The sequence below is a fragment of the Lonchura striata genome, chromosome 6, assembly GCF_046129695.1.
Source record: "Lonchura striata isolate bLonStr1 chromosome 6, bLonStr1.mat, whole genome shotgun sequence".
In the NCBI taxonomy this organism is placed as follows: Eukaryota; Metazoa; Chordata; class Aves; order Passeriformes; family Estrildidae; genus Lonchura; species Lonchura striata.
Window position 1 is genome coordinate 35,282,265 of NC_134608.1, and position 13,079 is coordinate 35,295,343.

General features: G+C 44.4%; 1 protein-coding gene across 2 annotated transcripts in view; it reads left to right on the top strand.

Annotated features, from left to right (window-relative positions):
• Positions 1–12,782, top strand: part of RGS6 (regulator of G protein signaling 6) — a 253,427-nt gene extending 240,645 nt beyond the window's left edge. For both annotated transcript variants that reach the window (XM_031505011.2, XM_031505010.2), the window contains one exon: positions 8,382–12,782. In XM_031505011.2, the coding sequence (XP_031360871.1) occupies positions 8,382–8,432 (51 nt within the window). In that variant the 3' untranslated portion in view covers positions 8,433–12,782. The remainder of the gene's footprint in view (positions 1–8,381) is intronic.
• The last annotated feature ends 297 nt before the right edge of the window (positions 12,783–13,079 follow it).

A 13,079-nucleotide genomic window follows, 5' to 3' on the forward strand; every position in this document is an offset into this window, starting at 1 on the left:
ATTCAATGTATTTATTGTGCTCAGTGCCCAAGATGCTTTCTGTCTGGAGCCTAACATGCCCTCCTCCTCCTTGCAGTGATGCAAACTGACGTTTTCATGGTAGCATTTCCTTTGCTTTAGTTTTCTCATATCTTTTAGTAATTTTGTATTGAAAAATTCTTGTTTCAGGATGTACGTGCATCCCAGTTCAGTGCCCAGAGAAATCCACAGTTGCATATTTAATTTCAGTTCCATATGTATCTGCTCTCTTGCATTATATAGCTGTGAAAACTTTAGTTTCTACCCTGATTGCCTGGCTGTCCCTTCCTTGATGTTCTCAGCTGGCTCCCAGCTCCATGTTGTTACTTTTGTTTTTCCCTGCTGCTGCTGCTTCCCCATCTTCCTGACCCTGAGCTTCATTCTTTAGCCACTGCTACTCATACTCTTTTTTATATCTTCTTGGTTTGTGTACTGTTGGATCAGAGCCCAAGTCAAACTCAGTCCTATTCTTAATTCATGAGTGTGGTGTCACACATGTGAAATGTGTTGATGGAATCTTATCTTTCTCAGGTGAACTGTGTGATGTTTTGCACAGCTGTGTCACTGTGATGTATTATAAATAGTAACCATGAAAGCAGTGAAGAAGGTGTAAGGCTGGAGAAAGAATTGCTGCCCAATGTCATCTTTTTAACTAGTTCCTTGATAATCTCATAAAGCTGTCATATATTTATCGCTTTTCCCACTTCTTCACTTTCCCAGCTCTACCAGCTTGCATATATAGATCGCAGCATTTGAGAATATGGAAGGTATTCACAGCCTCCAATAATGACAAAGGTTTAAGCTGTTATTGGTAGAGAATAGTGGTTGAAAAAGTGGAAAGTATAAAAAGATGATACACTGATATTCTGGTGAAGTGGCTATCAGAATAGATAGCAAGAAGGGAGGGGATACAGGAGTGGATTCCAAAATTTTTTAGATTTGTCATCAAGAAAAGACATTCTGGGAAAAGGGTTATTTTTATCTTTGGAAGGTATTTTACTTTAAAAGAAAATGTGCTTACTTGGCTACTCTAATCATTACACTGGCTTGTGCTGAGAAAATGAACTTGCATTACTGAGGTGGTGGGAAACATCAGAATGTACCCAAAGCACAAAGGGGCTGCAGCCCGTGTTTGCAGCCTGTCCTGTGATTGTTCCCTTGGTGTGACCGCCAGCCAGTGGGGCTGGGCTGGGGCTGCAGAGGGACGGATGCATGGCCTGCACAGCGCATGCACTGACTTGCCACTGCAGGCAGGAATGCACCACATCTGCTCTTGGTGTTGTCATGGTGTCTTACCCGGTTTGGTCAGGGGTAAGCTGCAGTGTCACCTGCACAGTCTGCTCTATATCCAGGAGCTCCTTTAATGGGTAAGTATGCATTGTTTCTAGTCGATCAGTTATCCTTCACTTCCTAAAAGCACTACTGTGCAGTGCTGCTGGCACAGGATGGCAGCTTCCTTTTGCCCCTGCAAGGGAAAAGTGGGTGAGTAATCTTTGTGCATATCATTTGTGAAAGTGCTTGGGGACCCTCCTGGTTGAAAGGCACTATACAGAGTTCAAACACACCCACTATTAATTTGCTGTATTTCATTTGAGTCACACACAAGCCCTGGAAGACAAAAGCTGATACCTTCTCACTACAGACAGTTCTAGCTGCAGATACTAAACCATGACCTTAGCAATGTGTTTGGGAGGGAAGGTGTGCTTAGCCCCTGCTGTGATTTCGGCCAAGTTTATTTTGATACTCCAGGGAGATTTGATATTTCAGTGGTGCATCCATTTTCCTCTGTACAAGATATTTACATATCTGGTTCCCAGTCATGCTGAAAGCTGTCAAACAAGCTGAGTCTTTTGCACAGAATCACACCCTGCCCAAGAGGCAAACCAGCAACATTCAGTTAGGGCATTTCTGAGGTAGCTTGAAAATGCAGTCTGCAATACCACTGGGTACTGGCTGCAGTGATCCCTCTGCTTCTCTGTCTTCCTGGGTTTTTGTCAAAGGGAGGAAAAGATGCTGAATTTGCAGTCCATAGACAGCTTCGACCAGTGCCAAAGTTGTTTCACTCTCAGCTATACAGTCTGGAGCCCAGACTGTACCACAAAAGAAGAGGATCCTGCTTGTGGTGCTGGTGGGATGGTGGAGGAGGGCTGCAGCTTTTGTGAAGCTCTGCTAGGAACGGATGAATACACAGGTCCTGGTTTGTGCCATATGGAGTGGTGTACTGGTATTTCTCCAAGCAAAGTGCAATGCCTCATTTAGGAAGCGTAAGAAATCCTCACAACTTAAAATGGGAATAGATGATACTGATTGTAACTGCACTGACACTCTGAACTGTTCCCATAAGAGATATGACCTAGAAGAGCAAAAAAGCAGTATCAAATGTGGGAACATAAACCATGGTGGTTGAGCTTCACTGTGATGGACAGGAATGGCAAGAAGCTCAGGTAACTTGTCAGTCAAGCCTTAGAAGAGGAGTGGGGTCCACTCTGCAAGAATTTGGGGGTAACTCATGAGACTGTGCTGGCAAGCACACAAGAGCATTCCACATGCTGGGAGCATCTGGCCCCACCTTACCCTCTACAGCCACTTTGCAGCTCCTGTTTTCAGTTTGTGTCAGTGTATAATTGGTGGTATCGTCCAACACATTTTGTGTGTTAATTTATGTTTCTTATGTTCATAGTTTATATGTCCGTGTTTATTTTGTGTTGAACTAAGTTATTTTCCAGTATTGTTTATGTTTTAAATTCCATTTCTTATTTAACTTCATTAATTTGTGTTACACTTATATTATGTTGACAATGTATATCTTAATGAAAAAAATCTAATAAAAAGAATATTTTTAAATGGTGCAAAAATAAAGCTCCCCTAGGCTCTGCATTGTAATATAACATTGGAAACCAAACAGTGCTGGCAGTGCTAGGGCCATAACAATCTCTTCAGAAGTAAAATTTGGTTGCAGGACGTTGTCTACCCACTGACAAATTTTTTTTAGTATATTAGCTAACAGATTGAAAAACTGAGCAGTGCCTGTGATGATGTGAAAAACGTCAGATTCAAGTCAATGGAAGGAGAATTATCTCACCTTCACTGGAGATGCAGACCAGCCCTAGTTCTCTGCAAAGGGGATGGGGCAACAGTGCTCCCCAGGAGATGACTTCTCTTCCAGGAAGGTGATGCTTCTGGCTGGAGCAGATTGCGCAGCAGACTGGGAAAAGGAGAGCCGTGAACAAAAATGAGAGTTAGAAAGCAAGGAGTGGGGCCAGCTGTAGCAAACAGAGCCCTAGGCTGGTGGGTGGAAATTGTGGATGCGAGCAGTCAGCGTGAAAGCACTTTGGTCTGTACTGACATGGCAAAGGGGAGCCTGTGCTGCCATCTCTCCTCTCTCCCACTGCTGCAGCCACAAAGCTCCTTGTGGGATAAATCCTGCCTGGTTGTTCAGGTAAGTTGTTGACAACATGCATGGGAGCTCTGGCTTGTGCATGCTGGGGTAGGGAATGTCTGCATGCTGAATTGCTCTGTGCTGGGCAGATCATACCAACATTGTGTGAAGCCATAGGTACTGGACAGAACAAAATTTCCTATTTAAAAATATTTTTTAAAGTTACCATTCTTTGCTTCTCTCTCAACTGTGCAAAGTGCTGGTTTTGGCAGACAAAAGCAAGGAGCAAGACGGAAACTCTGCTAGCTCATACAGGAGGTTTGAAAGGAGTGCTGTCCCTTTTTTGCATCAAATCCCAGACACCCCTTTTTTCCTTCTTACTTGGCTTCTTGCCTATGTTAAATTGCTGAATTTTGCTTCATTAAAATAATTGCTGATTGCATTTTACACTTTAGCTTAGTAGCTACTCAGCAAAGGCTCAGCCACTGAAGTGCTAACCATCTCCTGTGACCTGCAGGTTAATCTTTATTTCAGTGGGTCTCACTGAGCCCTGATGGTCCACAAGTGCTGAGATCCAATCCTCTGCTGGACATGTAGCCAAGCAGTGAGGATGGCCACATATTTGGAAATCATATTCTAGGGGACAGTTTCATTAGGTGTATTAAGTATTCCCTGATTTTTTCCTTAGGATACTCCAAATTCGGATTTTACACTGTCTTTAAGAAATGGCTCTTGTCATGGGGGTGGTTCAAGGGGAAAAAAAAAAATTCATTCAGCAGCATAGAGATAACTGGACATTACCTTTACCAGATGCGGTGAAGCTCCATGTCATCCTTGCCTGTAAGCTGTGGAACAGCTCAATTGCTTGCAGGACATGAGAGAAAAGGAAGCCTTCCTGCATCCAAGACAACACACAACATATGCCATACAACATATGCCCTACTGCTTGTGCTATGCTGTTTCAGTGACAACAGTCTGGGCTTTTAATTGTTGTAACCCTAATTAGTAGTGACAAATATTTTGGGACTGGAGTACAAGGATTTCTTTATAGACTTTAGAACCCGATGTAAAAAGTTCACTCCTTACATCCACTCTAACCTCACCTTAAAATTATTCAGTATATACATGTGGCACAGTAAAAGAAGCACTGAAGTGTGCTGAGCTTGAGATGGTACACTTTCCAAATACCCTGCCAGCCTAGCTTAGATGTAATTTCTCATGGAAATACAGCAGTTGTTGCTGATGTTCTCTTCCAGAAGACAGGAGAGGTAGAGACAGCCACTGGTTTCATGCTAAACAAAGATGCGTGGAAGGAAAACATGATTTATTTTGGTTGAACCTTTTTAAAGAAACTAGGTGTTGTTTGTGCCAAACTTTCACATCATAATCGGAAATGTTCTTGCTGTGTCAGATATATCCCCAAGGGAATTCCATCCATTCCACGTGGTAGATGAGACCCAACCTGCTCTCCTGGACCTATTTTGGCATGTGTTATACCCAATTAACAACTATTTCAGCCACCTCCAGCTTCTCAGAGCAGCCTTTCACCTGACTGACTCAGGCATTCACACTATGCAGCCTCAGGGAAGGGTTGTAGGATCACAAAGAATACAGGGATGCATCTCACCTCTGCTGTATCGAGGTGGACACAGGCCACTCTCCTGTTTACCCAGATGCCTTTTTCCCACACCCTAAGCAATGACACTAAAGCATGCTGTCACCATCCTGGACTCTTTGGCCACGGACACCCTCTTGGTAAGCAGGCACAGGTAGGTTTGGATGGACTGGCTGGGGGTCCTGGGAGAGAGCTGGCTGCCTGCCGAATGAGCTGCTGCCCCATTCCAAAGAAGCCATCCTGTGCTTTTCTCAGTCAGCTGATGCAAACCTTTTGTGTCTCCTGATGTGCTTTGTGCCTTAGAAGCCCTGCAGGGCTAAACCTGAAACAGATACCATGGGCCAGCCTCTCAGGTGGTGTAAATCAGCAGCACTTCTGTGAAAACAACTGAGTCATGTTGATTTGTATCAGCAGGTGGACTGCAGATCCCATCCGGCTTTTCCACCTGTTATACACTGTTTTGCTCCCTTCTTGTTCATTTTAGTAATAGGAAGGAGATAAGAGTTTTCCTAATGAAATGCAGTTTTTTCCTGATCCACTTTTATTTTAACGAGGAGGTCTAAAATGAAATAATCCTAAACTGAACACCTGCATCCCACCCAAGCCCAGCCTGCTGATATCCGTATCACTCAGACTCATGCTGTGAGGCTGACACTTGGCCCTGCATTGGGTTGAAACAAAAGCCCCTGCATCAGTATGCCTCTAGGTGGGGGCTGAACATTACAGCACTTTTGCTTGTAGTCAAAAATGTCGCAGCATCAATCCCTCTATGCAATTTCAGGGATCCTTTTGCCATCTGTCCTAGCACAGAGGTGAACACAACAGCCGAGCAGACAGCATTGCTGCCTGTTTCTCGCTGCCTTAAAACAGAGCTTCTTGCACCCATCTGTTTGCATGTCCCTGCCCATGAGGCCGTTCCCTGGCGCAGTTATCCTGCAAGACAGACGGGCTTTGCACTGGGGACTCATCTCAGCCTGCAGGCGGGAAGTTTGCTGCAGTTCCCAGGGTAACGCCTTTCCCATGAGATGGGGAGCTGCAGATGGAGGCCACTGCTTTTCCCCGCAACGAGAAGCAGTTTCCACGGGGAAACCCATGAGCGAAGTTTCGCTCTGCACAAATCACGGCCATTGGCTCCGTTTCCAGCCCACCACCTTCTCCAGGGCAGCCGTCCCCACTCCTCAGCCTGGCCCACGACCGGCGTTTCTCCTTCCTGCTTGGAACACAGGAATGTTGAAATGGGGGCGGGACGCGGAACAGTGTTTGCTCCTCAGCCCTGCTGGAACCTGACTGCAGGGAGCTGGCGTAGCCCCAAGCCACCTGCCTGTGAGAAGATAACAAGAGGAGCTGCCTGTCGCAGATTAGTAAGAGTCTGACTGAATAGGCATTATATAAACCAAGGATTATTCGTTACTTTTTTTTTTCCTAAGGAAGTACCCAAATATTGGTGGAAATGAACTTTTTTTTTTTTTTTTTTTTTTTTTTTTTTTTTTTTTTTTTTTTTCCTTCTAAACTCAGCCATGTTATTCTTCCAGGAATTAACATCCATATCTTTACTTTCTTCCTATAACTAGGATTCAGGGACTCATAATTCTTTAGCATTCTCTCTCTGGTATTCCTCAACAGGAGCAAAATGACAGCCCTGGTCTTAGCTCCCCAAGCCATCTTGCCCTGCAGAAGATTTGGCCACCCCCTAGGCCAAGCTTTACAACAGTGCATTTAAAAATAGTAATAATCAAACATTTTATTTATCCTACAAAACAAAACAAAACCAACCAACAACAACACAAACCAAAACCCAAACCTGCATGTCTTTGAATGGTGTGTCTGCAGAGCTCTGGGATGGAGCTGGCCATTCCCATGCTGAGCCCTGTGTGTGAGGCACAGAGCAATGGCTGTGGGCCTCTCCTGCCAGGCAGGAGAATCTGCATGATGACAGTGTTTCCTGCAGCCAACTGCTGCTATACAGAACACGGGCAGATTAGGCTGTGTGTGCTCATGCAGCTGAACAAATTATTTGGTGAAAGTCACAGATCTCAGTAATGAAATGCTGCTTCGGTAGGGAATAGCTACATCCTCCTGGAACAGCCCTACGTAGAAAGAGATTAGAAATCAAAGGGAATTAGGAAGTGTTTCTCTTTTCCTAGAGTAATAACTTGTTTAAAAATATTTTTTTCCAATAGCCTGCTAATTTTTACATTTCAATTTTTTTTCTACATTTTGTGCTTACTTATTTTCACTAGATAATCAATTTCTCTTGGTCTTTTTGTGGCTCTTTCTTTGAAACAGCAATCAGTAAGACTTCTTATTGCAAAAGAAATTTTGGCTAAATATAGTAATGGAGAGGAGGTTTTTTAAGAGCTGCTAGGTGTTCTACAGCTCTTTGGTATTCCCTGAATGTTTATTTCAAGCAAGACTTTTTTTTTCTTTAAGAAAAACATAATTTTTCAAGAGGAAATACAGCAACTGGTGCAATACCTAAAATAGTTTTTCACTGTTATATCACTAATTGCAAAAACATCAGTATTCCCTATGTGGATATACCCTGTCTGCAAATGGAGAACACTGGCTGCAGATCCTGAAATAGGTCCTGTAGTTCCTTTGTTCCTGAAACCATAGTCTAAGTTAGGGAAGGAGTTCAGATGTGCAGGTGACCTTCCTTCTTCCTAGTCCTTGGTCCTGCCAGTGGGAAAGCTCACGTGGATGACAGCAGGGCCTGAGCAGGGCTGCCACACTCTTGCGTTGGTGGCTTGGAGGAGAGCACAGGGAGGGCAGGGAGGCCAAGCAGGAGAGAACAGGCACCAACCCAGCAGGCAAGTGACCAAGGAGTGTGCCAAGGTGAGTAAAAGCAGGGCAGGAACAGGCTAAACTGTTTCTGAAGTTACATTTTTCCTAGACCTGCTCGTGGTGGATGCTGTGCAGCTGATACTGATTGACAGACTGTGGGAGGAACATTCCAGTTTTCACAGCAGCCTTGGTTGTGCATCCCTCCCCAAGCTGGGTAGAGCTCTGCACCAGGACAGCACTGGGCAGAAGGAGTAGCAGTGAGTGTAGGACAGGGCTTTGTTTTTACCAGTTCCCATGAAACTGGAAAAAGGAAATATCTTCACGAGACAGGGTCCCAGGGCACAGCCTTGAGTGATAGCCACTGGACATGATTAGACACAATTCCTCCTTGCCAAACCACTTTCTTGGGGCAAAATTGCAGGCACATGAAATTCTAGAGGCAGGCTCACCTCACCTGTCTCCCTTGTCAGGAGAGCCTAGTGCCCCACTCTGGGGGAAGGCTCCTACCCCTCACTCCCAGAGAAACCATTCTAAGACACCACTTACACCTCTGGATCTTTTCTGTCTCTTTGTCCCTCCCTCCAGGGAAAGTCTCTGGCAAGCAAGCGCCTCACTGGCCTGATGCAGTCCTCCTGACAGCTCCAGCCGACCGCCCCACGGGAGAGACAGCTGGGACCACTGCTGGGGACGGGGCATTTCAGGGAGAGCAGGTCCCTGCAGGGGAGACAGCCTGAACAATTGGAAGCAGAGAGCCAGTGGAGCACCTCTCTTCACAGTTTACACCAACACTTCCCTGTCTGCACAGCTCCTTAAGGACCCTGAGCTCTGTGCAGGTACTTTGTTTCCAACTGAGGTTTGGAGAGCACTTCACCATACACGGGAGGTCGACACGGCGAGGGCTTGATGTCTAGTAATTTACAGAAACGGACCCAACCACAGCTTGGAGAAAGAAGAGCTAAGAGAGATCAGTGTTTTTCCACATCTCTTTTCTCCCTGGCACAAACGTGACTGTAATAAGATGGCACCGCAATCTCACTTGCTCCTTTTCATGTGGCTGTCTGGATCCAATAAAATATCTGGATATTTCAGCTGGAAGCTGCTTCTCCTTCTCACAAAATCCCAAATGCATTTCACCTGCAGATTCACTGACTTAACTTGGTTTTTCTTTCCTATGTTTCTCCTCCTTTAAAACAATGAAAAAAAAAAAAAAGGGCACTATTTTAAGTTCATCACTCATTGTCCTTCCAATAGCATGTAGCATATCCAGAGATGATGGCAAGATCCTCAGCTGAAGTCAGGAAAGCAGGAGTGTTTTTCACCACCTGAGGATCCTTCCCCTTGAGTCAGACTCTGATCCTGGTGCAAATTCTCTGACGACGGCGGAATCATTCTGCATGTGCACATACTGCAAATGTGATCAGACTCTCAAAAAGTCAGATGCTCAAAAAGTCATGTTTGAGATGTACAATGCACACACAAGCACATACACACACAGAGTATTTTAAAGTAAGTTGGTTTATATTTTATTTAATTTTCTATTTATTTAAGATATTGCATACCTAATCAATGATGCATGTTCAAACTTTTCTCCAAGCAAACCAAACAGAACTCCAGCTCTCCAATCAGAGAAGGCCAAAATCCACTCACTTGTGTTCAGGGAAAGGTAACTCTGATGTGGGAGGTGTCAAAATTCAGCCTACAGTGAGGAGAGAATTCATGGCATGAATGGGCAGGACACTGGGTGACAAGTGACCCTTGCTAAACAGCAGCACACCCAGCTCATCACAACTGACCCTGCTGAGAAGCATCATTCTGAGAGTGAAATTGTACCAATGGAGGAAATGAGCTTCCACTAAACTCATCTGATGTGCAGCCCATGAATGCAACAGCAAAAGATGGCCCCGTAGTTTGTTTCAAGCTGTTGGAGGTATGGAGGTTAGGATGAGGACAGGACTGAAGTGACTTTATTATGAAATCCACTTACACTAGCTGCAGCTAGGAAAATGACCTGCATTCACATACAGTATACTAGCTATATAAAAAAATAATTTCAAGACTCAGCTGACTCACAAAATCTCCTATATTTTGTTAGCAGTTCAGATCTGAAGTATACATTAAACTAGACATTTCTTGGTCTTTTTCACTCATGCCAAGGCAAATTGGCTTTTTGTACAGGTGGTAGAAACTGCTATGTGGCTACAAGTCTGCATTCCTACCTAGGCAAAACCATCTAGCTAAGTAAATAGCTGGCTATCTACAACATTTCCTTCTGAGGCAAGTATTATTCTAATATCTAAGGCCTATGTATGCACAAAAACATGCCAGCATAGTATCTGTCAGAAAAAGAACCTTCCTCTTGGCCCATGACAGTTCTCATTCTGGTATCTCTTTTCCTTCCTGCAGAAAAGTCCTAATATCAATTATACCTAAGGTCCATTCTCCTGCATGAATGTACAGTAGACTACTGAGTATTATCTTTGTTCTTTACACATGCCTATACCCTAAACAGCCTGCTGTCTGAGGCCTTCAGACCAAATTCATCCTACATATACATGACACACAAGCAAGTTCCAGGACTGCAGAACCGTGAATGTCCCTGACATTCTTGTGGTCCCCTGCCTCTGAAGAGGAAATTTGGTCCCCTCCAAATTGTCACTTAGCTGTCCTTGCAGGACCTATTTGTCCTCCTTTGCCCACACAGCCAAAGGGTCCCTTTGGGAAATAGCAGTTTTTTGTAGAATAGGTTCACATGTCCATTTATGCATATGCATATGTGCCCCCTTGGTCATCCCTACCAAAATGCAGCGGTCATCTCTTCTCAGAGCCTTGTAGATGGTGTTTTTATCTCTGTAAAACCCTCCAGTGCCATGCATCACTGGAGCTCTGTAAAGCAACAGCTGCTTGCACTCCAAGCTACTCTGCTGCCAGTGCTGCCCAGCCACAAGGCATTTCCCATGGGAGGTCTGTCTTGTGAGCCCTCCAACTGGTCTGCAGAGCATTTCTGAGCAAGATGTACACATAAAAAATGAAACTGGTGTGTAGCAAGGAGCAGGGATAGTAAAGTGGTACATGTGGGTCTCGTTTTGCAGTGAGTTCCTGACACTGGAGAAGTCTCCTGGGGGAAGGATGGGGTAGCTCCACGGAGGTACTCCTCAGGTCCTGCAGCATGAGAACACATGTTGGCAGGACTAGAGAATGCTGGCGGGTGATGGGACAGGTAGAATTTGGGTTATGGTCTGTGCAGGCAGCAGAAATGCCAGACTTTAACCTGGGGATGTGCTGCTGCCCTTTGAGCAACACACTCTGCTTTGTCTTTCAGCTTTATTCCTGCAGGACGGTCATGTTGGCTGCCACAGTATTTTGCCTGTGGGGAATATTCCGTGTTTGAACAGTTGAGCACATGGAGGGAATTCTTACAGACACGGAGAGTGTGCATATGGGCATGCATCAGGGGGCCTGGATGCTGAACAGCTTGCCATTTAAATGCACACTCGTGCAAACTAATCTGCTCAGCAATGGCTAGCTGAGCGGACAGAGCCGCATATCCTCTGGAGGGAAGACAGCTCTGCTCCTCACTTCCTGACTAAAGTTCTCCAAAACAAACATGAGAGTAGACAAGGCCTCCTCCTGGGAATACATATTAACTGTTCTTCACATGTCTTTTACTTCACATATGGTGATACTAACATGTAATTACTTCCACATGAACCACATCCTTGAATTATTGCTTTTTAATGACCTTGCTTATTCCAAGTGATGCTACTTTTGTACACCCAACGGTATCCCACTGAGCATTGCAAGCAGTAATCTGCTGCTTTCTGAGTGTCCAGTGTCTTCCAACTACCTCATCATGCTGAAGATGAGTTAGGAAATCAGCTTTCCACCTCTGTTTATGTTCTAAATGGCATCAATTCAAGGAAAGACAGTCTGGAAAGCTCCTACAATGTCCAAGCTGTGCAAGCTAGCTACAAAACTACCCATACTTACAGGGCTATGGCTGTGAAATATGGCTGTGCACTGTTATTTGGATAATAGAGTATCCAGAGCACTCATGGCTATTGTGGCAAAACAGCAGCAGGACAAGCACTAAGGAAGGTTTGACGAGCCAGTGCAGACAGTATTAGGCTGAAGCAAATGGATTAATGTACTCTCAGTATAACTCAGCACTAAGATCCCATAGAGTACTGTAATAAAAGGGTAGCAGGGCAGCCATAAAAACTAGCAGTAAACTGACATAATAATACTAGAATAAATGTAGCAATAAGGTAACACAGGCCACTGCAGTAAAGTAGCATTTTGATAATGCAGCAATAAGACACAACAGGATGCTGCAGTAAATTAGTTTGGGGAATAAGGCAGTAATAACAGTGTGTGTGGACAAACAGCTGCACATTTGTACCAGGTACTGCAGCAATAAAGATAACACAAGATGTCCTAGTAATAAGTTACTACAGTAACAACAACATGATGCACTGTAAAGTTATATCAGGATGCTTCCATGCTGCAGTCAAATCGTACAAGTGGTAGTGAGACAATGAAGACAAAATATACCCCATTTCAGACTGCAGAATGTGAATCAGTTTTCTGCACCATAACCCAAATTCTGGAATAATCTCAGCAATACCAATCCTCTTATTCCTGCTTTCAAGGAAGTTGAGGCAAGAGTGTTCCCCCACCCAGACAATTTTAGTCTGAAAACACAAAATGGACTCATTGTCTCTTCAGCCAAATTGTCACAGACTGTGGTGAAGTTCTTTGTTTAGACCTACTCAGATGAAACCCTGGTGATTTTGGTAAGTCATTTGTCTTCAAAAAGATTTGGCTCTCTCATCTTCTGGCATGGGTGATGCTTTTAGCCTAAAATTATTTCTGGTTTGGGTGGGAGAAGGGGAACCCAGGTACAGAACACCTGACTGTACCAGTCTGTTTCCTAAAATGCACAAATAAATGGAGCATCCTGGAAAAGTCAAAGCAACAAAGACCAAATCTGTTCTGTCTGTCATGTACTCATGCACACAAGAATAATCCTCCTGGAACTAGTGCAAGCCCTGGGTGCATCCATGGGCAGGCCTTGCCTAATCCTGTTCTCAGTGTCTTGTGTGACACTGAGAGTGACAGAAGCAGTGTGTTTCTCTTTTCATGTTTTTCCATTTTTTTCTTTTAATCTAACCTCACCCTCTGTATGAAATGGTCTTGAAAAAAAATTAGTTTGCCATAACACAACATGCAGCATCATGGGCAAGGGCTAGGTCTGTCCAAGGAATTTGCTGTCTGTATACTCTT